Source organism: Lampetra planeri, chromosome 16 (genome assembly GCF_965212315.1).
Source record: "Lampetra planeri chromosome 16, kcLamPlan1.2.h2, whole genome shotgun sequence".
NCBI lineage: Eukaryota > Metazoa > Chordata > Hyperoartia > Petromyzontiformes > Petromyzontidae > Lampetra > Lampetra planeri.
In genome coordinates, this window is record NC_136122.1 from 1,745,007 (window position 1) to 1,771,602 (window position 26,596).

General features: G+C 44.3%; 1 protein-coding gene across 2 annotated transcripts; it reads left to right on the forward strand.

Annotated features, from left to right (window-relative positions):
- The first annotated feature begins 12,823 nt into the window (after positions 1-12,823).
- On the forward strand, positions 12,824-26,423 carry LOC144722911 (V-type proton ATPase subunit E 1-like). 2 transcript variants are annotated; one of them, XM_078601329.1, is made up of 9 exons: positions 12,824-13,121; positions 18,578-18,643; positions 19,120-19,229; positions 19,830-19,896; positions 20,450-20,539; positions 21,990-22,058; positions 25,227-25,321; positions 25,542-25,629; positions 26,195-26,423. In XM_078601329.1, exons 1-9 carry the CDS (start codon positions 13,089-13,091, stop codon positions 26,255-26,257), a joined length of 681 nt encoding a protein of 226 aa, XP_078457455.1. In that variant the 5' UTR covers positions 12,824-13,088; the 3' UTR covers positions 26,258-26,423. The 2 variants fall into 2 exon arrangements, with proteins under 2 accessions (XP_078457455.1, XP_078457456.1); XM_078601330.1 differs by lacking the exons at positions 19,120-19,229; positions 19,830-19,896 and having other exon boundaries at positions 13,014-13,121.
- The last annotated feature ends 173 nt before the right edge of the window (positions 26,424-26,596 follow it).

Sequence of the window (26,596 nt, forward strand, 5' to 3'; positions counted from 1 at the left end):
TTCATTTGTAATCTTTTGATTGACCTTGTAAATATATTGTTAACTTTTTAAACATTCGATAAGTTGACTTGTTGCCTCTATTTCTACATGCTAATAAAAAAGGCACGTATTACCCATTTGTGCTTTGGAGAATGCGGGTATCAATCTCACTACTTCTCACATGCTTAACGTGCCCTTTACCACTGGATCTCATCTCACGCCGGGTTATTTTGTGTGTTTATCGCGACAAATGCCATTGCACTTTTAAATAAATGTCTATGCTAAGCCACAGCAAACTTAACCTGTAAATCTGCTATAACTAAAACCGAGCTAAGAGTGATGATAAAAACATTAAGCAGAGGATGGTTTCGATCCATCGACCTCTGGGTTATGGGCCCAGCACACTTCCACTGCGCCACTCTGCTTTCATGGCAAAGGGTATTATCGACGTCTACGAAATTGATAAGCAGCCAAAAAGATATTGAATCATATTTTTTATTGTTTGCATCAATCAAGGATTAAGAAATTCATTTGCAATCTTTTGATTGACCTTGTGAATATATTGTTAACTTTTTAAACATTCGATAAGTTGACTTGTTGCCTCTATTTCTACATGCTAATAAAAAAGGCACGTATTACCCATTTGTGCTTTGGAGAATGCGGGTATCAATCTCAATACTTCTCACATTCTAAACGTGCGCTTTACCACTGGATCTCATCCCACGCCGGGTTATTTTGTGTGTTTATCGCGACAAATGCCATTGCACTTTTAAATAAATGTCTATGCAAAGCCACAGCAAACTTAACCTGTAAATCTGTAATAACTCAAACCGAGCTAAAAGTGATGAAAAAAACGTGCTAGCAGAGGATGGTTTCGATCCATCGACCTCTGGGTTATGGGCACAGCACGCTTCCGCTGCACCACTCTGCTTTCTTGGAAATGGGTTTTATCGACGTCTATGTAAGTGATAAGCAGCCGAAAAGATATTGAATCATATTTTTTATTTTTTTCTTCTTGGTTCTTTCGGTAAAGTCACGTAGAATGGAAATAATAAAATAATAAAAATAAACCATAATAAAACAATTCTCACGACGTTTCGGCCACAACCCAAGCAGCCGTCCTCAGGTGAAGTACTGGTCTGTCGAGAAGACAGAGTCTGACTGAAACAACCCCAGGCTTGGAGCGTATATTAAAGCTGGGTTGTAGGTGGAAGAGCGCCATGACAAAATAATTAGCATATCAAGAGGAATTTAGCATATTTATGGGAAATGCAGATATGAGATTAGTACTACTTGTGAAATGCGTAGGAGGTGGGCGGGGGGGTTAAAGTCATATTATCATTTTTAATGATATCATTGCCCGAGTAGATGTGATATCATTGCCCGAGTAGATGTGGCTCTCAAGGGCCTGAGTCACATCGCTGAAGACGTAGCAATATCTGAAATCGCTGCAACCCTCAAAAACGCTAAGATGCCAGCTAGTAACATCAGCAAAGATGAGCGTTTTGAACTAGGCTCAATTAAAAAAGAGGGATGACATTGTCATCCTCTCAGCCGACAAAGGCAATGCCACTGTCATCATGGACAAAATAGAATACAACAACAAAATTCAAGAACTACTCAACGATGGCAGCTATACAAAAATAAAAAGAGACCCCACCAACAGCCTCGTCATTAAAACCAACAAAATCATTTCTGATTCAACCGCATTAATTGATCAAACCAAACAGTTCTCGTTGAAACCTTCTGCAGCCAGGCCACCAAGATGATATGGCTTGCCAAGGATACATAAAGAAGATACACCTCTTCGTCCCATTGTCTCTACTATCAACTCCCCCACCTACAAACTGGCTCGTTTTTTGTCTGAAATCCTGCGGCCTTTCACTGAAAAAAACACCTCTGCGGTACTAAACTCTACTGACCTGGTATCGACAATCAAGGGAATTTCCCTGTCCCCAGACGACCTGCTTGTCAGTTTTTACGTGGTTTCCGTATTCACCAAAGATCCTGTACCTGACACCATCCCAATCATTGAAGACTTGGTTCATCAAGGACTGAACGCTGGGGTACCCCCCTGGTGAGACACTGCTTAACCAATACATACTTCACCTGGAATGGAACTTTCTATAAACAAACTGAGGGCACCCCAATGGGCTCCCCCCTATCTCCAGTTGTAGCCAACGTTTTCATGGAGAAATTTGAGACTGACGCCATCCAGACTGCCACTCTACGCCCGACCTTATGAAAGAGGTACGTAGATGATACTTTTTGTCATCTGGCCACATGGCCGGCCTGCTCTAGACCAATTCCTCAACCACATCAATTCCATACACCCAGCCATCAGATTCACCATGGAAGTCGAAAAAGATGGCAAGCTACCCTTTTTGGATGTCCTAATTAAAAGGAGACCTGATGGTTCAATGAGCCACTCTGTCTACAGGAAAGCCACCCATACGGATGCTTACCTAAAACCGGATTCCCACCACCATCCATCCCAGAAGAATTCCCTCATCAAGACTCTATAGTCTATACCATAGAGCCTAATGCATCTCCGACCGGGAACACATTGCCAGTGAACTCAAACACGTACGCCAAGCTCTTAAGGCTAATGATTACTCTGACTACACAATCCGCAAAGCCATCACTCCAACCATCAAGAATGATCCTGTTGAGGAGCCTTTCAAAACCATCACCTTACCCTACATTGCTGGGGTCACAAAAAAGATCTCCAAAATCCTGATAAAACACAAGATCCAGGTCCGATTCAACACAGTACATAGAATCCGTGATCTGGTCCCGTCTGTAAAAGATGTGGTTCCAGACATACAGTACCCTGGCGTCTACAAACTAAGTTGCCTCTGTGGTAGCAGTTACATTGGAGAAACCAAACGACATGTCTCGGACCGCATCCGTGAACATAAAGCAGACTTGAAACACGGTAGGACAAACACCTCAGCAGTGGCAGATCACTGTTACAATTCAGTGAGCTCACATGATATTGACTTCTCCAAGACAGAGATTCTCTGCAAGCCATCTGGCTACCATGAGAGATTCGTTCATGAGGCGATCCACATATACAAACACAGAGACAATTTCAACCGAGAAGATTGATTCTGGCTCAGCAATCGTTGGAAGGACGTAATAAACCATTTCGGATCTTAACTGATTGTGTTCACGTTTATGGTGACTTACAGACCGCAGTCCACTCACTGGCATTGAATATATATCTTGTATTCTCCGCCGGGAATGGATTCTTTGCTCCGCTGCAAGTCTCCTACCACCACTCTCCCATTGACATATTCCGTTGCTTCCTCTTAGTATCTTTCACGCGACGGTCAATATAGCGGATTGTATAATAATAAATAGTATAAAATTGTAATGTTTAATACAATGTATAAAGTAATATATAGTATCGTAATTGTATAGTGAATATACAGCAGTGTGATATACAGTAGGGTGGATAGAATAATACATAGTGTAATATTACACTATGTATTATTCTAAGATATAGGGTGGTGTATAGTAATACAGTATATAATTTAATGTTGGGTTTGTCTATGGCAGTATATAGTACGGGGTAGACCCGTGTGATGTAAGAGAATAAAGTTTAGCTGGAAGCATATAATATTTTTTGCGACATAGAATTGTAATGTATTACTTACTGTTAGTAGCTCAGCTTATTGGAGAGTATATTTAGTATACTGATGATACTATGTAGTTTATACTTTAGTTGTTTACGTGGTGGTTTAGTTACTGCAGCTACATACTATTTAACATTCCTTCCCTTTATTAATGCAACCCTTATCCCCTCCCTTTGATGCTACTGTAGGACTTGAAATCACACTCCACGCGTTCTGTTGCTAGGCAAGCGAGCAGAGTACAGTGGGAGCATCTGAGGACACGGTTGTTGTTGTCGTGGCATTAAGGGGGGGGGGTTCGTTAAGAGACACGACAGGTGTTAGGGGTGACTGAGGACGCAGGCCGGTGATTGGTCAGGAGGGTGAGTGGTTAATGACCGACGCCAGCCTGGCGGCAATAACATGGTCACGTGAAGCTGGGAGCCTGGGGGCGAGTAGCAAAGTGGGGGATGGAGTAATTGATTGGGACTAATTGGTGCGGGGATATAGGGCACAGCGTAACGGAGAGACAGGAGTCTTGGTTAGGATTGGAGCTGGAGCGGTTGGTGCCCGGGAGAGAGACGGAGCAGCAGTGAGCAGGGATAGGTACGATAAGGATAGAGAGAACGCAGTGTACAGTAGCAGTGGATAGAGAGAACGCAGTGTACGGTAGCAGTGGATAGAGAGAACGCAGTGTACGGTAGCAGTGGATAGAGAGAACGCAGTGTACGGTAGCAGTGGATAGAGAGAACGCAGTGTACGGTAGCAGTGGATAGAGAGAACACAGTGTACGGTAGTAGTGGATAGAGAGGATACAGTGTATGGTAGAAACGGGGAGACATGGAGTGTTGTTAATGGCGAGTTGTGCATCGGAGCGAACGGAGAGACACGGAGCGATGATGAGGAGGTGTGAACTCTACTCGTGAATGAACGAGACGAGAAAGACAACGAGAGTACGAGTCCTAAACTACTAATCCTAAATAATGCACGGGCATAATATGACTTTAAACCCCCCGCCCACCTCCTACGCATTTCACAAGTAGTACTAATCCCATATCTGCATTTCCCATAAATATGCTAAATTCCTCTTGATATGCAAATTCTTTTGTCACGGCGCTCTTCCACCTCCAACCCAGCTTTAATAGACGCTCCAAGCCTGGGGTTGTTTCAGTCAGACTCTGTCTTCTCGACAGACCTGTTCTTCACCTGAGGACGGCTGCTTGCATTGTGGCCGAAACGTCGTGAGAATTATTTTATTATGTTTTATATTTTATTATTTTATTATTTCCATTGTACGTGACTTTACCGAAAGAACCAAGAAGATGAATCCCTGCAGTCACGAAAGCTTTAAATCGAAATATGCTTTATTGTTTGCATCAATAGAGGTTTAAGAAATTCATTTGTAATGTTTTGATTGACCTTGTGAATATATTGATAACTTTTTCAACATTCGATAAGTTGATTTGTAGCCTCTATTTCTACATGCTAATAAATAGGTACGTTTCGATTTAAAGCTTTCGTGACTGCAGGGATTCATCTTCTTGGTTCTTTCGGTAAAGTCACGTAGAAGGGAAGTAATAAAATAATAAAAATAAAAATAATGTTTTATTTTTATTATTTTATTACTTCCCTTCTACGTGACTTTACCGAAAGAACCAAGAAAATAGGTACGCATTACCCAATTGTGCTTTGGAGAATGTGGGTATCAATCTCACTACTTCTCACATGCTAAACGCGCGCTTTACCACTGGATCTAATCCCACTGGATCTAATCCCACGCCGGGTAATTTTGTGTGTTTATCGCAAGAAATGCCATAGAACTTTTTAATTAATATCTATGGAAAGCCACAGCAAACTTAACCTGTAAATCTGCGATAACTAAAACCTAGCTTAGAGTGATGAAAAAAACGTGTTAGCAGAGGATGGTTTCGATCCATGGACCTCTGGGTTATGGGCCCAGCACGCTTCTGCTGCGCCACTCTGCTTTCATGGAAATGGGTTTTATCGACGTCTATGTAATTGATAAGCAGCCGAAAAGATATTGAAAAATATTCTTTATTGTTTGCATCAATAGAGGGTTAAGATATTAATTTGTAATCTTTTGATTGACCCTGTGAATATATTGATACCTTTTTAAACATTCGATAAGTTGATATGTTGCCTCTATTTTTGCATGCTAATAAAAAGGCACTCATTACCCATTTGTGCTTTGGAGAATGTGGGTATCAATCCCACTATTTCTCACAAGCGAAACGCACGCTCTTCCACTTGAGCTAATCCCACGCCGAGCTTTTTTGTATGTTTATCGCGACAAATGCCATATCACTTTTCAATAAATGTCTATGCAAAGCCACAGCAAACTTAACCTGTAAATCTGCGATACATAAAACCTAGCTAAGAGTGATGAAAAAAACTTGTTAGCAGAGGATGGTTTCGATCCATCGACCTCTGGGTTATGGGCCCAGCACGCTTCCGCTGCGCCACTCGCCATTTTATCCCTTCTAGCAGCACTCCACTTGGCAGCACTCAACTGCCCCTACCTCACACCCCCCTCTCGATCTCTTCTCCATGGCTCCTCCCCCCTCTCTTACCTAAATAGCCTCTTGTTACAGCAGCCCTTTTGCCCACTTCAGCAATTGTTTCTTGCTGTGGTTGTCTTAACCTGATGACGGACCCATGTGTTGCGCCCTAAACGTCATGATTTAATTTTTTGTATTTTATACCTACGTGACTTTACCGACAGAACCAAAGAGTATGGGTTTTATCGACGTCTATGGAACTGATAAGCAGCCAAAAAGATATTGAAAAATATTCTTTATTGTTTGCATCAATATAGAGTTAAGACATTCATTTGTAATCTTTTGATTGACCTTGTGAATATGTTGATGACTTTTTAAACATTCTATAAGTTGACATGTTGGCTCTATTTCTACATGCTAATATTGGTAGGAACCTCCTGGTTACACCAGCCCACAGGGGATTATTGTGTCCGTCCGTCCGTCTGTCGTGCATCCAAAAATGGGAGGGGTGGGTCTTGGTGGAGAGGGGAGTTGTGGGGAGGGGCTGGGTAGGGAGGGTGGGGAGGGGCTGGGTGTGGAGGGGAGGGTGGGGAGGGGCTGGGTGGGGAGGGTGGGGCTGGGTGGGGCTGGGTGGGGAGTGGGAGGGGTGGGGCTGTCATCTGGCCACATGGCCGGCCTGCTCTAGACCAATTCCTCGACCAGATCAATTCCATACACCCAGCCATCAGATTTACCATGGAAGTCGAAAAAGATGGCAAGCTACCTTTTTTGGATGTCCTAATACAAAAGAGACCTGGTGGTTCAATGAGCCACTCTGTCTACTGGAAAGCTACCCATACGGATGCTTACCTGAAACCGGAATCCCACCACCATCCATCCCAGAAGAATTCCCTAATCAAGACTTTGCACCATAGAGCCCAATGCATCTCTGACCAGGAACACATTGCCAGTGAACTCAAGCACGTACATCAAGCTCTTAAGGCTAATGGTTACTCCGACTACACAATCCGTAAAGCCATCACTCCAACCATGAAGAAGGACCCTCTTGAGAAGCCATTCAAAACTATCACCTTACCCTACATTGCGGGCATCACAAAAAAGATCTCCAAAATCTTGAATAAACACAAGATCCAGGTCCGATTCAACACATTACATAAAATCCGTGATTTGGTTCCGTCTGTAAAAGATGTGATTCCGGACAAACAGTATCCTGGTGTTAACAAACTGAGTTGCCTCTGTGGTAGTAGCTACATTGGAGAAACCAAACGACATGTCTCTGACCGCATCCGTGAGCACAAAGCAGACCTAAACACGGAAGGACCAACACCTCTGCCGTGGCAGATCACTGTTATAATTCAGTGGGCTCACATGACATTGATTTCTCCAAGACAGAGGTTCTTTGCAAGCCATCTGTCTACCATGAGAGGTTCGTTCATGAGGCTATTCACATATACAAGCACAGAGACAATTTCAACCGAGAAGATGGATTCTGGCTTAGCAAATCATTGGAAGGATTTGCTTAACCATTTCAGGTCTTAATTGATTGTGTTCACGCTTACGGTGACTTTCAGACCGCATTCCATTTTCTGCTCCCCCCTTCTCTTTTCCGAACATAGATGGACTCGTCCATCTGGCAAACTGCCAAATCGCTGTCCTTGGTGCTGACATTAGGAAAAACCGCCACTTTTTAAATCCTTTATATTAAGTTCGCTTGCTTGCTTGCGTGCTTGCTTGCTTGCTTGCGTGCTTGCTTGCTTGCTTGCGTGCTTGCTTGCTTAGGACCGTGCAAATCTTTCGCTCTTTTTTAACCCACTTCCCGTGATCCAATCGAGCTGACATTTTCTACACAGACTCGTTGTGCGAGACAATTAATGTTCGTGAAAAAAATGTTTCAAAAATTTTACACTTTTTAGGCAAAAAAAAATTATTTTACATTTATTCAAATACCACTCATTCATGGCTTTGGCTGAACGTCACAGTGTAGGAGCCCAGAGCGTAACCCCTCCACAGACCGTGGCGGAGTAGCGCAGTTGGTAGCGCCCTCGCTTCCCATGCCAAAGGTCGCGGGATCGATCCCCGCGTCCTCCACAGGCGAATATATTTTTAAATCCTTTATATTAAGTTCACTTGCTTGCTTACGACCGTGCAAATCTTTCGGTCGTTTTTTAACCCACTTCCCGAGATCCAATCGAACTGACATTTTGCACACAGACTCGTTGTGCGTGACAATTAATTTTCGTGAATTTTTTTTTCCGAAATTTTACATTGTTTAGGGAACAAAAAATTAAATATTTAATTACCAATTGCTTAATGCTGCCAGACAATCATCTGACCCATAGGTGGCAGCCATCCCAAGCCAGAGGACGAGAGGACTCTAGCCGCCACGCATATAAAGGATTTATAGTGAAAAACTTTGTTTTTACAGGTTATACTTGTTACAAATTTTCTTGCTGTGGATTTCACACCTAATGATGATTGTTTGTGTTGCAGTCGAAACGTTGTAAGAATATTTATTGTTTTATATTTATATTATTTCATTACTTCCCTTCTACGTGACTTTACCGAAAGAATCAAAAATATGAAACCCTTGCAGTCACGAAAGCTTTAAATCAAATTTTATTTTGTGTTTATCGCGAATTAGGCGATAGCACTTTTTGCAAAATATCTATGCAAAGCAACAACAAACTTAAGCTTTAAATCTGCGATAACTAAAACCGAGATAATAGTGATGAAAAAAACTTGCTAGCAGAGGATGGTTTCGATCCATTGCCTTCTGAGTAAGGGGCACAGCACACTTCCTCTGCACCACTCTGCTTTCTTGGAAATCGCTATGCACGTGTTTCATTTCACTAGCTAGTTGATGATGGTTGGAGATATATCGAGCTCGATGGTGTCGTGTTTTTACGAGGGAATTCTTCTGCGATGGATGGTGGTGGGATTCAGGTTTTAGGTAGGCATCCGTATGAGTTGCTTTCCTGTAGACAGTGTCCCATTAAGCCATCTGGTCTTTTTCGATTAGAACATCCAAAAAGGTAGCTTGCCATCCTTTTCCACCTCCATGGTGAATTTGATGGCTAGGTGTATGGAATTAATGTGGTTGAGGAATTGGTTCAGAGCTGGTCGGCCATGTGACCAGATGACGAACGTGTCATCTACATACCTCTTCCACAAGGACGGACTTAGAGTGGATGCCTGGATGGCATCTGTTTAAAAATTTTCCATGAAAACATTGGCTACAACCGGAGATAAGGGATAACCCATTGGGGTGCCTTCAACTTGTTTGTAAAATGTTCAATGCTGGTGTACACACATGCATTGATGTACTGCACAGCACAGCACAGGACCTTCACAAAACCATACTTTACTCCATTGCTGCACGAGGAAATAATTAAAAGAGTGGCCCATTCATAATGTGCCACATATTGATGCTTACCTCTGATCGCGATGAGCCAGAGAGGATGTTGCTAGGCAGATTATGTTTAGCACACCTTTTCTAGCCCCCTCCCCATTTTTTGGGTGAGCAGAGTGGATCCATGTGGGCTGCTCAGTCACAGCTACAGCTGCCGGGATGCACTCCTGCCTAAACCGAATGCATTACGACCTTCTAATAGCTGCCGCCTTGGTGCTGGGTTGTGACTTGGAGCTTCTAGATGCATAGGCCTGCTCTGCTCGCTACTTGTCAATCGCCAAAGGGTTTTGTGTATGTCGTGTGGTGGTGAGATGGCACAGTTCCTGGAGGGTGCCAGTGTGTGAAGAAATGTATATGCAGTAGAAGCCGACCGAAATTCGGTTTCGGTTTCGGTGCCGAAAGTAAATTTTTCACTTTCGGTTTTGGCCGAAAGTTAATTTTTTACTTTCGATCTGGTTTCGGCCGAAACTGATATTGACTTTCGGTCGTCAACCGAAGATAACATTTTTTTTAATATAACACTAGTGTTAAGTCTATCAGCCGGTCAGTCGGCGCTAGGCATTCCTATGCGATAGGCTGCATACACACACGTCAGCAGCAGCAGCTTGCGAGCGAGGTTACAGCCGCAACCATGGTCTGGGGCCGTCAATAAATGACGTCACGCACCTAGGGGTGGGGGGTGGGCAGCGACTGCGTAGCGATTCATGCGCTGCGCTACGAACCCGGCAGCCCGAGTTCGATTCCCGCTTTACGGCCGGTGACGATTATTTGAACCGGTCCTAGGCCTCCCGTAGGTCGACTCAGCCTCAAACGAGTAAGTTGTGTGGTGTGTCAACATTGCCACTGGGGAGACAAAGGCGGCCGGCCGTTGTGCTGGCCACCCACCTCCTCGTGTGCCGTGCCGTGCCGGCCTTCATAGGTGCTCGCTAACAGCACTTGCCCTCTACAGTCTCACAGGCTACACGGGAGATCTTTGTCTTTAGCCTGTGTGTGTGGGGGGCGGGGCAGCGACTGCGTTGCGATTCGCGCGCTGCGCTACGAACCCGGCGGCCCGAGTTCGATTCCCGCTCACGCCGGTGACGATTATTTAAACCGGTCCTGGGCCTCCCGTAGGTCGACTCAGCCTCAAACAAGTAAGTGGTGTGGTATGTCAACATCGCCACTGGGGAGACAAAGGCGGCCGGCCGTGGTGAATCCAAGTCCCGGGCGAAGCTGGGTAGTAAAGCTAGTATTTCATAAATCTTGTGTAGTTAAACTTTTGATTTCGCCTTCGGTTTCGGCCGAAAGTGAAGTTAAACTTTCGGATTCAGCTTCGGTTTCGGCCGAAAGTATTTTTTTTACTTTCGGTCTGGTTTCGGTTTTAGCCGAAACAAGAAATTCAATTTCGATCGGCATCTAATATGCAGTGTCTGTTGCCAAGCCTGGGTCCATTAGCAAGTCAGGAACCTAAGACGATTGGAAGGATTGTCCTGATATGAAGCACCAAACATCTATTGGCTCCTCTGCCATATGCCAGTGGCCGTCTGGACTGCAGCTCGTCTGCCCCACCGGATTGGGCCGTTGGCCACCAGAGCCCCGTTGGCCAGTATGTTTCCAGGTGAATCCAGACAGACCTTGATGGTAACCGAAGCGGCCCGGGTGGTCGAACCACCCAACATACTTCGCCCTGTCTGGCAATCCTGTACTTTACCTGTTACCACCTCCCACGACGTGGACGAGGGGTTGGTTTTTGGGAGGCACCGTTTATATACCACAATACAAGGCATATACTGTATCAGGTGTGTAACATCCCACCATGCTCACTTGAAAGTTCACGCTTTTTTGCATCATAGAGCAGGTGCTGGTCTTCTGCCACTGTCCCCATGTCAGGTGTTCGCCTACTCGATATTTGGCATTGTAGCCCCACAGGGTGTGGTGGCTATTGAAGTCATGAGCATGGATGGTCTGGTGGCTTGGAGATGTTGAAATTGGACATGACCATTCTATACATGAACGCTTGAGACGTTAAATAATCGAATTGAGAGTTTGAGAGCTGTGCAGCCCTGCTCAGCCATTGTCTGTGACCTGCGAGCTTGTGATCTCTGCTCCTTGCTCGGCTTGTGCCGAGACCGGCGAGTCTGCAACCTCAGCAGCCCTAATTAGGCCTTCATCCGAGACTTGTGAGCTTAGGAACTAAGTTTTGGAACATGGACGTGCATTTTCAGCTACTAGGACTATGTTGATCTTGTCATAATCTGACCAAGGACTTTCTACTACCGTTATAGAGTTTATCTTTTTCATGTGAATTGCATTCTCTCATTGTCCTGTAATCTCTGGAACTCCTTGTAAATTCCCTTGTGTTATTATTTTTTAACTCCTGTTACTTGTTTTCACATTGCATTGACTGTTACACATTAAATCTGTTTGATAAAGCCACAGTAAAAGACAAAAGCTGCTGAGCTTGTGTTTTTATTAATGGGGATGTCACTCTATGGTGCCGGCCCGGAAGGGCCGTGGTGTGCGATGCATTGTCATCGCGTACACCCCGTGGTGGGTGTAGTACCAGCCCTAGCGGGCCTTGGTGAGCGCTGGGATAGTGCAGGACCTGGGATAGTGCAGGCACTATCCCAGGTCCTCCAGTTTTTCCCTCTACATTTAAAAACATGCATTTAGACGAGTTAGATGAATTTGCTGCAATGAATGTCCAAACGATAAGCCACTTTGTTGAGCTATCATTTATTGGCAGGTCCCTTTTGAAAAATAATTTAATACCTCAGTGGGCTTTGTCTGGTAGGGATGGTTTAGTTTAGTTTGGTTGTGTTTGGGTGATTTGTTTATACCTGTCTTGTACTTTGCACTCCCATCGTGCTTTTGTATTGTTTGTTGTTGTCACGTTTTTACCTGCCCTGATTAGACATCTGTGTAAAATAGCTTCATAGCGCATCGGATTCCTCCAGTATAAATACAAATTTTGATTCTGATTTTATATGCTGGATCCCTTTTAGAGGAGGTCTGGGTTTTGAGCCTTTAGGGGTCATCCCATTTTCACCTCATATAAATGATAGCGCCAAACCCTACCCTCAGACTCGCAAAATCCGAAAACACATTTTTTTCTCATCGGAAAAGAATATAGAATGTATACATTCGTATTGGTTGGCCTAATATATTAGTATTGCCAGAAATACGTATTAATCATCATGTGAGAGTTGTCTAACGAGTATCACGTGTACAGGTGCATCGCTCTTGAGCTGTGCACGCACCAGGGAATGACGTTTTCCCAGCCGAGCCGGATACAAAAAGAAATTAAACGGGGCACAGCTGGATTTAGAGAGAGGGGAGGGTCACAGAAGGAGGGAAGACATAGATGTTGCACAACTATGAAGGTGTCTGTGCAACCAAGTTCTAGCCAGGGTGGAACCAGACAGTGCTGTACGAGGTCCCGTCTGGACCGCAGCGCGGCGGTTCGAGGCATGCGCGCCAAGCCACGGCGGAGAATAAATGCGTGCAGCGTGGACGACACGCATCTCACTCGTCTGACTCTTGACGTGAAGACGCTGGTACCGAGTGAATTACCGCGAGTACAGGATGCCGCTGACAGATGGAGATGTCCTCAAGCAGGTAATGCAGCTTCGCGTTGTGTTTTACTTGGGGATGCTGAGTGATGCATAGGCAGGCAACATATTGGCTGGTTTACGGGAATGTCAGCTCATCATGGGAAGGATGATTTTTAACGCTCGCTGCTGATGTAAAAAAGTAGTAAATGTGGCCAATAAAATGTGGGCGTTTTGAGATTATCTTACTAATAGACCGTGTAATACAAGCGTATTACATAATTTTCAAGTGTACTGCCACAGATGGTGCTGCAACACCAAAGCAGAATTCTAATGTATAAAGCGAAAATCTCATTACTCGGATTTGACTTTTTTGTTTTATCCCCATGACTCACCCAAATTTCTCAAGTCCGATTCCCACAGTATGTATAACTTAGAGTTCAAATGTGTTAATTTCAGGGTAGTCTTTTCGCTTTCATGTGAACTTTGCGTATGTCTATATAACATATGTATGCTTGAATATAGGTCCACTGACAGACTACAAAATATATATTTGTTGGAATTCAAATGTTGAGCTTTAAGCAGCTCGTAATATGAATAAATTGGCTAACAGTGTTAAAAGCATAACGGACAGCAGCCATTACAACCTTCCCTTTATTTGGAACATTAACTGCACATCAAAGAATGTCTGAGATATAATATAGCACACAAATCAACTAGGATGTAGTCTATTCATGTAGACGACGATGTCATCAGCTCTAAGATAGGAAGGGAAGGTGCAGCCCTACAATTGTTTGTCCCCGACACTGCTGGCTAAAGGATCTCCACTCGAGGGAGTTCCAAGGAATCCCAATATTAGATGGTATTTTGGCCGACTCTTTCAGGATGGCCACACGTCTTTGCAGCGGTAGTCCTAAGGTTTAGCCAAATACCAAACATCGCTAGCGGTAGTCCTAAGGTTTAGCCAAATACTTAACATCGCTGAGCTAAACATGGGAACATCTTTAAGTTGCTGTATTGCAGCTCTCGGGAACTACTGCTTCGTCCAGCTCCTACTTTTTCTACCGGCGTCAGCGTGAGGCAGTGCGTAGCAGACACGTGCGGGTTACTGGGTCCTGTGAGCACTGAGATAATGGCGATTATCCAGAAATTCGGAAGTGCCGTTGGTGTAACAAATTTCATAATCCCCATGAGATTATACTTGCAGGACTATCGTGACCAGTGAATGTGTGCAATTATATTCACAGACATTATTTTGAAACACTACGTTTCTTGCCTATTGCCCAGCCTAGCCATGCTTTATTTCCCTACACGTGTATAGCCCATGAGTGAGTACAAATGTATTCATGCTTGCACACAAATGAACACATCCACTTGTTAAACAAGGCAACCGAGGCACGCTTGGAGACATCCACCCTTGTGTGCACATTAGCAGAGTTGGTTACGTACGGTGTGCGAAATAAGTTCAAAATATATGCTTGTACACCAGTACGCACACTCAACACACCTGTAAATGAGGCACACACATCTTGACAACATATGCATGATTTCCTCAGTTCACTTGTTGCTCAGCACTGCCACTGAGCGCCCTTCTGAAAGTGTTCTAACGCTGCACACAGCAGATGGTTTGAGATGTCTAAGTGATGTGCTCGCGAATATCGAAAGTATATCGAACTCCCAATCAAGTCTACTGCAGTGCCGCACATTCAGTGCAGCTTTTATGAAAAATCCAAATATTCTCATACCGTAATAGAGATATACTGTTGTATACAAATCAATACTGTTGGCGAATGTCATTAATGTGAAGCCATTCGTTTGAATGTTAGTATTTAGTATTTACTGATTACCAAAGGTTATGGTATATAATTAGATTGTCATTATACTGAATGTGCTTTAAAACATTCCAAATGATTCAAAATGATTCCCAAGACAAAAATGAGAAATTGTCATGTAGGCAGTTTTGTTTAATGTAGACAGAATCAATGCTAGTCTAGTGCTGCTATGCTATTTATCGAAAGCCACGTAACTTTCGATAATTAGCATAGCGCTCATGTTTCTGAAACCATGTATACTAGTTTTAAGAAAGGTCAATTATGTATACTGTATAAGTAAGCCGATAATGTTCCTTTGAAATAAAACTACTAAATGCTGTTTTATAATAGATTATAAACGCTTGAGTAACCAGTGGTCAGAGGCTGGTTCGTCGCAGAGGTGGCTGTAGGGCAGCTCAGATGAGCGCTGTCCACGAGCAGGAGGCGCTGGATCATTGTGGACCCTATAACCACGTGACCCACGCGTGTGTGTGCATGCGTGTGTTGGGCAGTGTGCTTATGACCGGCTCCAGTTTATCAGTAGAGGTCTCACTCCAAATCAGTCGAGCGGCAATATCTTTTCATCGGTTGCGTAACGCTGTGTGGAAGCTACCTGGTCTGTCGCTCCGCACGAAGCTTCAGGTCTTCTCGGCCACGGTCATTCCCTCCCTCCCTTCTCTACGCTTGCGAAACGTGGACCCCCCTAGTGGAGCATCTTCGCCGGTTGGAAACATTTAGGCTGGCCTGCCTACGATCCATCCTGGGTTTAACCAGGCTGGATTGTGTGAGGAGCTCACAAGTCCTTGAAAGATCTGGGCAAAGTCCCATCAGTGAGCTCCTCCGGCAGGCAAGGCTGCGTTGGCTGGGTCATGTAGCCCGCATGCCCAGCCACCGCATGCCTAAACAGCTTTTGTTCGGCCGGATCGAGGGGGCTAAACGGGCGCGGCACGGGCTGGAGAAGAGATGGAGTGATGTGGTACAGGAGGACGTGGAGCTGAGTGGACTTGCCGATGACTGGTACCAGCGGTGTCAAGATCGGCCTCAGTGGAGGAGGCTCGTGAAGGACGCTACTGGGCAGTTGGAGGCAGTCGCCCTCCAACAACAACGGAGGGCGGAGGAGCGACGCTCACAACAACGAGCGGAGCGCCGGGTGGCTAAAGCACAGCAAGTTGGTACAGTAGGGGGCACAGGTGGTGCATCAGCCAGTCATCTCGGTCATCTCGGTCAGTCGACCCATGGCACCTGGGTCTGCCCCGTGACCTGCCAGCGGGCGTTCGACACTTCACGTGGCCTCAGGGTGCACGTGGCCTGGCACAAGCGTCGTGGTGACGTCACCGCCACTTAGTGGCGAATGGCGGTTGTTGTTGTTGTTGTTAGAGGAGATGGGGAGCGGGAGTGTAGCGGTTAGCGCGCTGCACTACCCGGTGAGGCGGTGACCCAGGTTCGATTCCCGCTCACGGCCACCAACACCAGTGACGATTATCTGAACCGGTTCTGGCCATCCCCTAGGTCGACTCAGCCTCAAATGAGTAAGTGGTGCGGTGTGTAAACATCTGTACTGGGGAGACAAAGGCGGCCGAGCGTGGTTTTGGCCACCCAACCCCTTGTGCCCAGTGCCGGCCTTGATAGGTGCTCGCTAACAGCACTTGCCCCAAACATATATTGAGGCTATACGGAAGATCTTTATATTTCTATTGTTTAAATCAATGGTTATGTAACACAGGACAATACAATGCATCGTTGTTTTTCAGAGGCCACGTGTGCTGTGAAACAAAGCTGCCCTTCATATTAGCTGTTAGAAAACATAAATTGGACAGCACCAAACCGCTTTGTATGGCCCACACAAGTTTGGTGCTGTCTAAGGGTCATTTTACATTGCACAGTCGTGCACATCACGACTGCGGGATACTTTGGGCTCAAATTAAATGTGACGAGGTTGGTGAACGCAGGAATGTGGTGGTGCTGCTTTAGCTGGGAAATGATCCGCACACTGGGCTTGGCTGAAAACCATCGCTTGTCCAGCCAATCCAGCCCGGACCGGCACCATCCAGAAATGGATTCACAATGAGTGACGAGCGACCCCTATCGCCACAGCCTCAAGGGCTTTCAGAAAAAAATTCTGTACATGGCAGTGTTTGCGTGTTTTTCACGTTGCAGTTCAAAATGTACAATTTTTTTTATTAATCCACTGCTGGATGAAGCGCGCCCCCCCCTCCCCCGTTTGTATGACCATATCTCACCAAGCTGGTCAAGTGCGGATTTGTGAAGGGGTCGTAAAGTGATGGAGGCCGCCGCAGTTTCAGAGATCTCTCTGCATTGATATCAGCTATAGCCGAATTCAGGTAGCTGGGTTCATGGCGCATTGCGCTCACCACTGTGCCAGCACTCATTCCGCTCACAGTATTATGAAGTCAGTAAATGCACTCTCTAAATAAATAATAAATCATTTTACCCCGGAACCTGCAAGCCCAAACTCTCCATGTAAGATTTGTATCAACAGTCAGGCAAGACCAGGGGAATGTAATATATGTCACGATGCTTCAATTTCTGGATCTAGTGGAATCAAGTACACGAATGAATGTGTTTCTGTTCATATCTAATGTACATTACGTAGGTTCATGTGGCCTCGCTGTGTACTAGAGGCCGCTGTATCCTATTTTGACAGTATAAAATAATCATGAATAGAATCCTAACCTTGAATCTTTACACTCACAGAAATTAACTTACTGGAACAATTGATGGGAATCTTCTAAATGGACCTGACCGTTTTTTTGTAAAATCGCCAACACGGATAGACCCTAAGTGATGGTATGGAGGCAGAGCAGGCGTCGAACGTCCCGTGCCGGCTGAGGCTGCATTCTGTCAGAATCGCAGCCTCCTCCAGTCGGACCGCACTCGGCCAGAACCGAACAGGTCACTTTGCCTTTGGGTCGATATGAATCGAAAACACAAGGCAATGACAATCAGGCGTAAATCTCAATTCTAAGTGCATATACAGTACTGTTGATGAACTGTGTATCCTATATCGACTTTATTCGGGCATGTGTGACTTCGTCACTAGTTGTAAGCCAGTGGTTCTCAACCGGGGGGACACGGACCCCTGAAGGTACGTGGCAATGTCCCAAGGGGCAAGTGATGTGATTTATAAATGTGTGAATTATATCATATATGATAGTCATTGCTGAATAATCACGTATGAATCTGACAATATAAAATAACTATAATAAAAATGTTAATCCTTATGGTAGCCTTTAATGATATGAAATACCTTTGTAAACTCATTGATCGTACCAATGTGGTTTCCAAGAGTAACCAGCGAGCACAAACAAATTACGTCACGCATGCAAAGCGTCCACTGACTTTTTTATTCCCTTGCAGTTACTAGCTAGTTAGGATACCTCACAAAATGGGAAATTGCTTAAAATATTGACACTCATTATGCATACATTTATTTCTCAGAACCATGTTGGGTCGGGCAAGGGGGTATACTCGGTTGAACCACAATTTAACAAGGGGGGTAGTACAATAGCCAACACAAGGACCAGAATCACTCTCGTAAGCCACATTACTCTAACAGGATTGTAGTCTAAGTATGTTACACAAGGAGTGTGGCAATGTGGAGAAAGCATGAGATATCGGGGATTTGATGACCGCCCTTACCGTGTGTAGAGTCACGCAATGTGAGTGGCAGCTGTGATGCGTGCTCCTGCAGGTGAAGCACATGGTGGCCTTCATTGAGCAGGAGGCCACGGAGAAGGTGGAAGAAATTGACTCCAAGGTGAGCAGGCAAATCCCCTCTTGAACTCCTTGTTCCATTTGGAAAATCACGTGCATGTTTTAATACCACAATAATCAGCTACAGCCCTTTCTTGTGCCATCCATTTTACACTGCGATTTAGTTTTCACGCATTCTCCCATGTATAGTTATTATTTGACCCAAATAAATAATACACAGAGCCCTGAAAAGGCATTCATTCGTAAAATAATTCGAAGATAAATTATAGAACACAAACATAATTTCATAACAAGCAATGAGATCATCAAAGGCACAACGAGGAGGTTAATGATTGGACATAAGCGGAGGAATGTAATGTACATCATCTCTTGCTTCACTCTTTGTGATTGTCTGTATTTTAACCACCACCCTACCCACTTCCAAAAGCTGCTCGTGCTCAATACGCTAGATATAACGAGAGACGATGTTCGTTGTGAAGGCGCCTGAGAGCCGTGTTCCCTGATGTGGGCACTGCGCAGGCGGAGGAAGAGTTCAACCTGGAGAAAGGCCGCCTCATGCAAAGCCACCGAAGCAAGATAATGGAACACTACGACAAGAAGGATAAGCAACTGGAGATGCAGAAGAAAATGTATTCCATTCCACGTGACAAGTGGCTAACATGAGTACCCTGTACATTCGACAATTATATACATACTAACCCAGTGTCCACTTATCAAGATCCGTGTATCGTCTTACGCATCTATAATTTCCTTACCCCGTATTCATACCTCATCCGTGCCTGAATCGCATCCCAACTCGACTACTGTAGCTCTCTTCTTTCTCTCCAAACCCCACTGACATTGTACGGGGAAGCCTTCATCCAACAGTGAATTGGCATAGCGCTGTGATGGATGTAGATTATTGTTCATAGTCAGAGATATCACATTATCATGGACATGTGTAGTGTCGCTGTCAAAAACAATATGAAGCTATAATTGAAGTTAAGAAACTATTGTTGCATCGTACTGAGTTATTGTATCTTAGTCTTCCTTGAAAAAGACAATGAACCTGCATGGTCTTGCCCCTGATAAAGGACAATGAATTCAGGTAATTGTAATTGTCATGCAGTGAGCTGCCCAACACTGCATCACTTCAGTGCGTTGTGTAATGCCCTCATATACCCACACTGACATATCCATGTGACCACTGCACCACCAAAGGCCAACTTCGCTCTGTCTTTGATCCCCAGACAAATTTCAAACCTAATGAACCAATCACGGCTGAAGGTTTTGGAGACGAGGAATGATCTGCTAAAGGTGATCTTTTACATGAAATACCATCACGGTATTTTTGGCACGATTTTAAACGTTTAAAACCAGGCATGGGACCAGGGACCGTGCGAAGAGAAGTAATCGGAACCCACGGAGTGGGAAGGAAGAGATAGGGGCTCTCGGGGCCATAGGGTCTCGGATATATGGGAGGGAAGAGCAGGGCCTTGCGAGATCACGATGAGAGTGGAACACCGAAAGAAGGACGTGGTTTCAGTTGTATCTGCCTTGAGTGAGCGAGTTCTGGAGTTACACAGAACGGAAAAATACATCATATCCTTGGTTAGTTGAATTTACTTTGCCAGGTATTTTTCTTCATATTGGCACAGAAAAACCGCATACATTGTAGTGAATGCTATGTCTGAGGAACAATCATGTCAGAGAAGAAATGTAGTGTGCTTCAAAAGATGAATGTTTACGACTCATTAATTCAATGCGAGCAACATAAATAAAGGCTCATAAACATGGTATTCAGGCAGAAATGTGACTGTACAACCTCTCATATTAACGCAGTTGCTGATTTAAGTGGTCTCGTTTTCAGGAATTACTGAATGAGGCCAGGGGAAGGCTCGTGCAGCTGACCCGCAACGCGACGGTGTACAGGACGATCATGGACGGCCTAGTATTGCAGGTCAATCCCTGAAGCCTGCACACCCACACAGCATCCCAGCACTGGGGCACATAGTCCATAGGCGAGAGCAGAAATCGGTACTACCTAAGGCATTTTTGATAGTACCGATTTATTGATATGTCCAATTCGAGTGATTTTATTGATGTCTCCACAATTTTCAAGTTGGTATCACATATACACTGTCATTGTCCACAGAAGTAAATTGGAACCACTCAGGTTATGCTACTTCAGGTGGGACCGACAAGTAAAATGTCTGATCCTGGTCTCATGGACTAACAGAGCCTTGGGGCAGTCAAGTTCAGGCAGGTGGTGCATCCCGCTACAAACAAAAGTTAACGATTTCTAAGTGAATTCCACAAGCAGTCAACAGACAAGGGTCGTGAGATTTTAACTACTTTGCCTGGTATACAGGAATGTGTGGGTTCGATCCCGACCCTGATGCCTGTATATTTGAAGTTTGCATGTTCTGTTCATGGCCGCGTGAATTTTTCGGGTCCTCCAGTTTTCCCCTCTATATTTAGGAACATGCGTTCAGAGTATTTGGCTGCTATAAATGTCCACATAAGCCACTTCATTGGGCGAGCATTTGTGATCAGGGCGCTTCTGAAAAAGAGATATGTAGCTCAGTGGGCCTTACCTAGTAACATAAGAATAGTTTAGTAGTTGAGAATGATGGCTTATCGGTGCTTGTATTTAATCGATACTCATGGTTCGACTTTTGGGAAACATTCGCAATACATAATAACTTAGCCAACCTGAAACGACGACATATCACAGCTGTCATTTAGTTACCACTTTAGAGAAAATAAAACAAACATACTTTGCAAAAGTCTCAGTCTAATAGATGGAGACACGTGCAGGTGTGTTATTAGAAAACGATAGGTAAATGTTTTAATTGAGAGAATGAGGCTTCGGCATACATATGGTCAATTAGATTCCACAATACTGTAATTACATATACTGTACGTCATATAGTCTGATATTTTGTAAAACTGCACGTTTTTATAAGAACATACATTGTATGTATATGCATATATTGTTTACCGCGAACTTGGCTGAAGTGGCACAAAGGAAGTAACATGCTTGCATGAAAATAACAAGCACAACTGAAACGGGCCACTTGATAGACCATCGCCCAGCACAGAGATTAGATGATGATTATTATTGTGAATTGTATTTTTATTATGCAATATTATCATATGATACATTTCTAGTCATTCCTCACCTACACACAGTTCTCTGCTATTGAGTAAGTGGGTGGTTGCTTTCTTGAGGCTTCACATAGTCAGCTCACGGTGGTGCAGCCGTTCGTGTCAGTCTACAGTCAGTGAATCGCTTAACTGGTACGAGGGTGTTTTGTCATGGACAAGCACCAGCTCACCTGGTGGCCTCACAAGCAGCCAGGGATGAGCCCGAGTTGCAAGCGTTGTTGGCGATGTTCTCTACCCAGGGGTTGCTGCAGCTGCTGGAGCCCGTGGTGATCGTGCGCTGCCGACAGAGTGACCTCGCCCTGGTCAAGGTGAGAAACCCCCGGGGGCTGCTTGTTCTGCCCGCGCAGGATGGTCCCGCAGAGTTGGGTAACGGAGTGAAGAGCCCATTTCAGAATGATCCCAACAAGTGGAATATGAAGCTAAATGGTCACCGCCTCTGCTGAACCCAGCATGAATAGCCGGACAAACGGGGGTCCCGGGTGGGGGGTGGGGCTTCAGACTTAACCACATTCCTAGAAACGCATAATGATTGTTGCGTTTGTTTTAGTTTATATTTCGAGTTTGTTGGATTATATCTTCCCCCCTCCCTTTCTTCCCTGCTTATAAATACGCTAAACACGATCGCTGCCACCATGGTGGCGGGGTGACGGATACAACCTTTTCATATAGGTCTTGTAGCCGATAAAGCAGATACCTTGGTTCACTGCGCATTAGGTTTTCATGTATACCTGACAAATGATTGTACGGTTGGGTTCTTATTTTAAAAAATATATAATAAATATCCCGACAAGATGGTTATATCGATTTAGTGACACCTACACAATTCTTAATGGCTTTAAAACAAGTACTGTATGTATAGTAGTGATTTGATTGTTGAAAGGAAATAACACAAATTAAGTGGTCTGAGGCCGCCTTGTAAAATCAAATTCCACGGGGAAACATTTGTTTTGTTTATCCAGATGAGAACTTTAATCCACCGATGACATATATTATTCCATTTAAATAAATAAACATATCCTAGACATGTCAGCCATGCGTCATGCAATATGAGACCATTGTTATACCATTGATCACCAATTGTTGCAGATTATACCGCTCATGAAAAGTGCGTGACTTTTGCATTCAACGTCTGTTTCCGTACTCTTGGTAACAGCTGGCGTTATGTTAGATTGTATCAGGTTTATCACAGGACCTGCCTTCCCAGTATCAAAATAGAAGAATATATGTTACCCTTTCTGGCAATAAAACAGGTGTTAAGATGTTAAAACACCAAACTGAAACCTTTTGCAAGGAATCATGTCTGCATTAACCACATATACTTGTGGTGAACATGCAAACAAAAAAACATGTTCTGATAGTATTTGCATGTTCACCACGAGTAAATGTGGTTATTGTAGAGAGGATTCCTTGTAAAATGTTTCAGTTTGGTGTTTTTAAATCTTAAAACCTGTTTTATTGCCAAAAAGGGTAAAATCTATTCTTATATTTTGATCCTGGCAAGCGAGGTCCCATGATATAGTGAGGAAAAAAAAGTATTTGATCCCCTGCTGATTTTGTACGTTTGCCCACTGACAAAGAAATGACCAGTCTATAATTTTAATGGTAGGTTTATTTGAACAGTGAGAGACAGAATAACAACAACAAAATCCAGAAAAACGCATGTCAAAAATGTTATAAATTGATTTGCATTTTAATGAGGGAAATAAGTATTTGACCCCCTCTCAATCGGAAAGATTTCTGACTCCCAGGTGTCTTTTATACAGGTAATGAGCTGAGATTAGGAGCACACTCTTAAAGGGAGTGCTCCTAATCTCAGCTTGTTACCTGTATAAAAGACACCTGTTCACAGAAGAAATCAATCAGATTCCAAACTCTCCACCATGGCCAAGACCAAAGAGCTCTCCAAGGATGTCAGGGACAAGATTGTAGACCTACACAAGGCTGGAATGGGCTACAAGACCATGGCCAAGCAGCTTGGTGAGAAGGTGACAACAGTTTATTATTATTATTATTCGCAAATGGAAGAAACACAAAATAACTGTCAATCTCCCTCGGCCTGGGGCTTCATGCAAGATCTCACCTCGTGGAGTTGCAATGATCATGAGAACGGTGAGGAATCAGCCCAGAACTACACGGGAGGATCTTGTCAATGATCTCAAGGCAGCTGGGACCTTAGTCACCAAGAAAACAGTTGTTAACACACTACACCGTGAAGGACTGAAATCCTGCAGTGCCCGCAAGGTCCCCCTGCTCAAGAAAGCACATATACATGCCATTCTGAAGTTTGCCAATGAACATCTGAATGATTCAGAGGATAACTGGGTGAAAGTGTTGTGGTCAGATGAGACCAAAATGGAGCTCTTTGGCATCAACTCAACTCGCCGTGTTTGGAGGAGGAATGCTGCCTATGACTCCAAGAACACCATCCCCACCGTCAAACATTGAGGTGGAAACATTATGCTTTGGGGGTGTTTTTCTGCTAAGGGGACAGGACAACTTCACCACATCAAAGGGACGATGGACGGGACCATGTACCGTCAAATTTTGGGTGAGAACCTCCTTCCCTCAGCCAGGGCATTGAAAATGGGTCGTGGATGGGTATTCCAGCATTACAATGACCCAAAACACACGGCCAAGGCAATAAAGGAGTGGCTCAAGAAGAAGCACATTAAGGTCCTGGAGTGGCCTAGCCAGTCTCCAGACCTTAATCCCATAGAAAATCTGTGGAGGGAGCTGAAGGTTTGAGTTGCCAAACGTCAGCCTCGAAACCTTAATGACTTGGAGAAGATTTGCAAAGAGGAATGGGACAAAATCCCTCCTGAGATGTGTGCAAACCTGGTTGCCAACTACAAGAAACGTCTGACCTCTGTGATTGCCAACAAGGGTTTTGCCACCAAGTACTAAGTCATGTTTTGCAGAGGGGTCAAATACTTATTTCCCTCATTAAAATGCAAATCAATGTATAACATTTTTGACATGCGTTTTTCAGGATTTTTTTGTTGTTATTCTGTCTCTCACTGTTCAAATAAACCTACCATTAAAATTATAGACTGATCATTTCTTTTTCAGTGGGCAAACGTACAAAATCAGCAGGGGATCAAATACTTTTTTACCTCACTGTAGCTGCTCACCCCGAGCTCTCAATGTTCTGATAGTGGCATTGTCTTTGTGCTGTTCGCCTTTTGGCGTCCTCTGGTCTAACACTGTTGAGACTAGGCTCTCAAGGAAGCTGTCTCTAGTGTGGACCAATAAGTTTCAAAAACAATGCATATACTATCAGAGAATGTTTTTTGTTGGTATGTTCACAAGTATATGTGGTTAATGCAGACATGATTCCTTGCAAAAGGTTTCAGTTTGGTGTTTTAACATCTTAACACTTGTTTTATTGCGAGAAAGGGTAAAACCTATTCTTATATGTATCAGGTTTGTAATTAACATGCATATACTAAAGTGCATGTGACTGGACCCTTTCCCAGAGTTCCGTGACCAAGAACATTCCCACGTACCGCGCGGCCACCAAGAAGGAGATCTGCATCACGGTGGACGAGCAGCTCTTCCTGCCTCTTGACATGTCAGTCCCCATCATCCTGGTCCTCACCAACACCCGCGCGACCTTGCCGAGCAAAGTCCACCGATAGAAATACGTAGTTCATCTCAGTTGATTTAGCACAGGCCGAGTGCTGTAGCGTGTCTGGATAACCACACTAGTGGCACAGCTGTGAATGCCTCATGATCTGCTGGTGTTGATCTGCAATTCCGATCCATGCATTGTTTCACAATGGTTGATACAGATGTGGAGGTGTGGAGCTGTACAATGCCAACACAAAGATCAAGGTGTCCAACACCCTGGACAGCCGGCTGGAGTTCTTGTCCCACCAGGTCAGTTGCATCACCATGGGGCGATTGCCATCCATCAAACTCCATCGAGTCTAAACTACTATATTAAAACAGAATTTTATTTATTTTACCAGATAAGCCCCACTGAGCTATATAGCTATTTTTCAGAAGCGACCTGGCCACAAATTATAGCTTAAAGAAGTGGCTTTTCATGTGGAAATTATACCAGACAAATACTCTAAATGCATGTTTCTAAATGTTGAGGGAAAAACTGGAGGACCCGGATGAAAATCCACGCGACCACGGGGAGAGAGACATGCAAACTCTCCAAACATACAAGTGTCAGGGTATGGATCGAACCCACGACCTCCTGTATACCAGGCGAAGTAGTTAACATCTCCTAGCCACCGTTGTGCATGACATGCCCGAGTGACTTCTTAAAGCTGTCTCTTTTTGTGCTAAGCGTAAATTTCAATACAAGTGACTGCCCAATAAAGATGTCGTTGTTTCATTCAATAACATTTTTGTTAGAGACCAAATTTATAATAGAAATAACCCCTAGAACATTGCATATAACATTGCACTTCGTGTGTCTTTGTACCTCCAGATGATGCCTGAAATACGCGTGTATTTGTATGGTAAAAACTCCAACCGAAAGTTCAACGATTGAAGAATTGGGAAAACCTCCACAAGCTGCTCATCTGCACTCATTTTGCCCTCACCTTCTGGTCAAGGCCATGACCAATATAATCAAATGGTTAGTTTAATACGTAAATATATTTAGAATACGTTTATATTTCCCGAGTGATGGTGTGAAATAAAGAGGTGTATGTACATTTGACTTGTCGCACAGTACATAGCCAAACCGTGCTAATCGGAGGTGGGAGGTGTTGTTGAAACAGCCAGACGCTAACCTGGGACTGCACTTCTGTACCTTGGCAGGCTCGCATAGCCTGCACACACAAACATTCCCTCAAACAACCCTACAGCCGAGCACCTGTGCATGCAG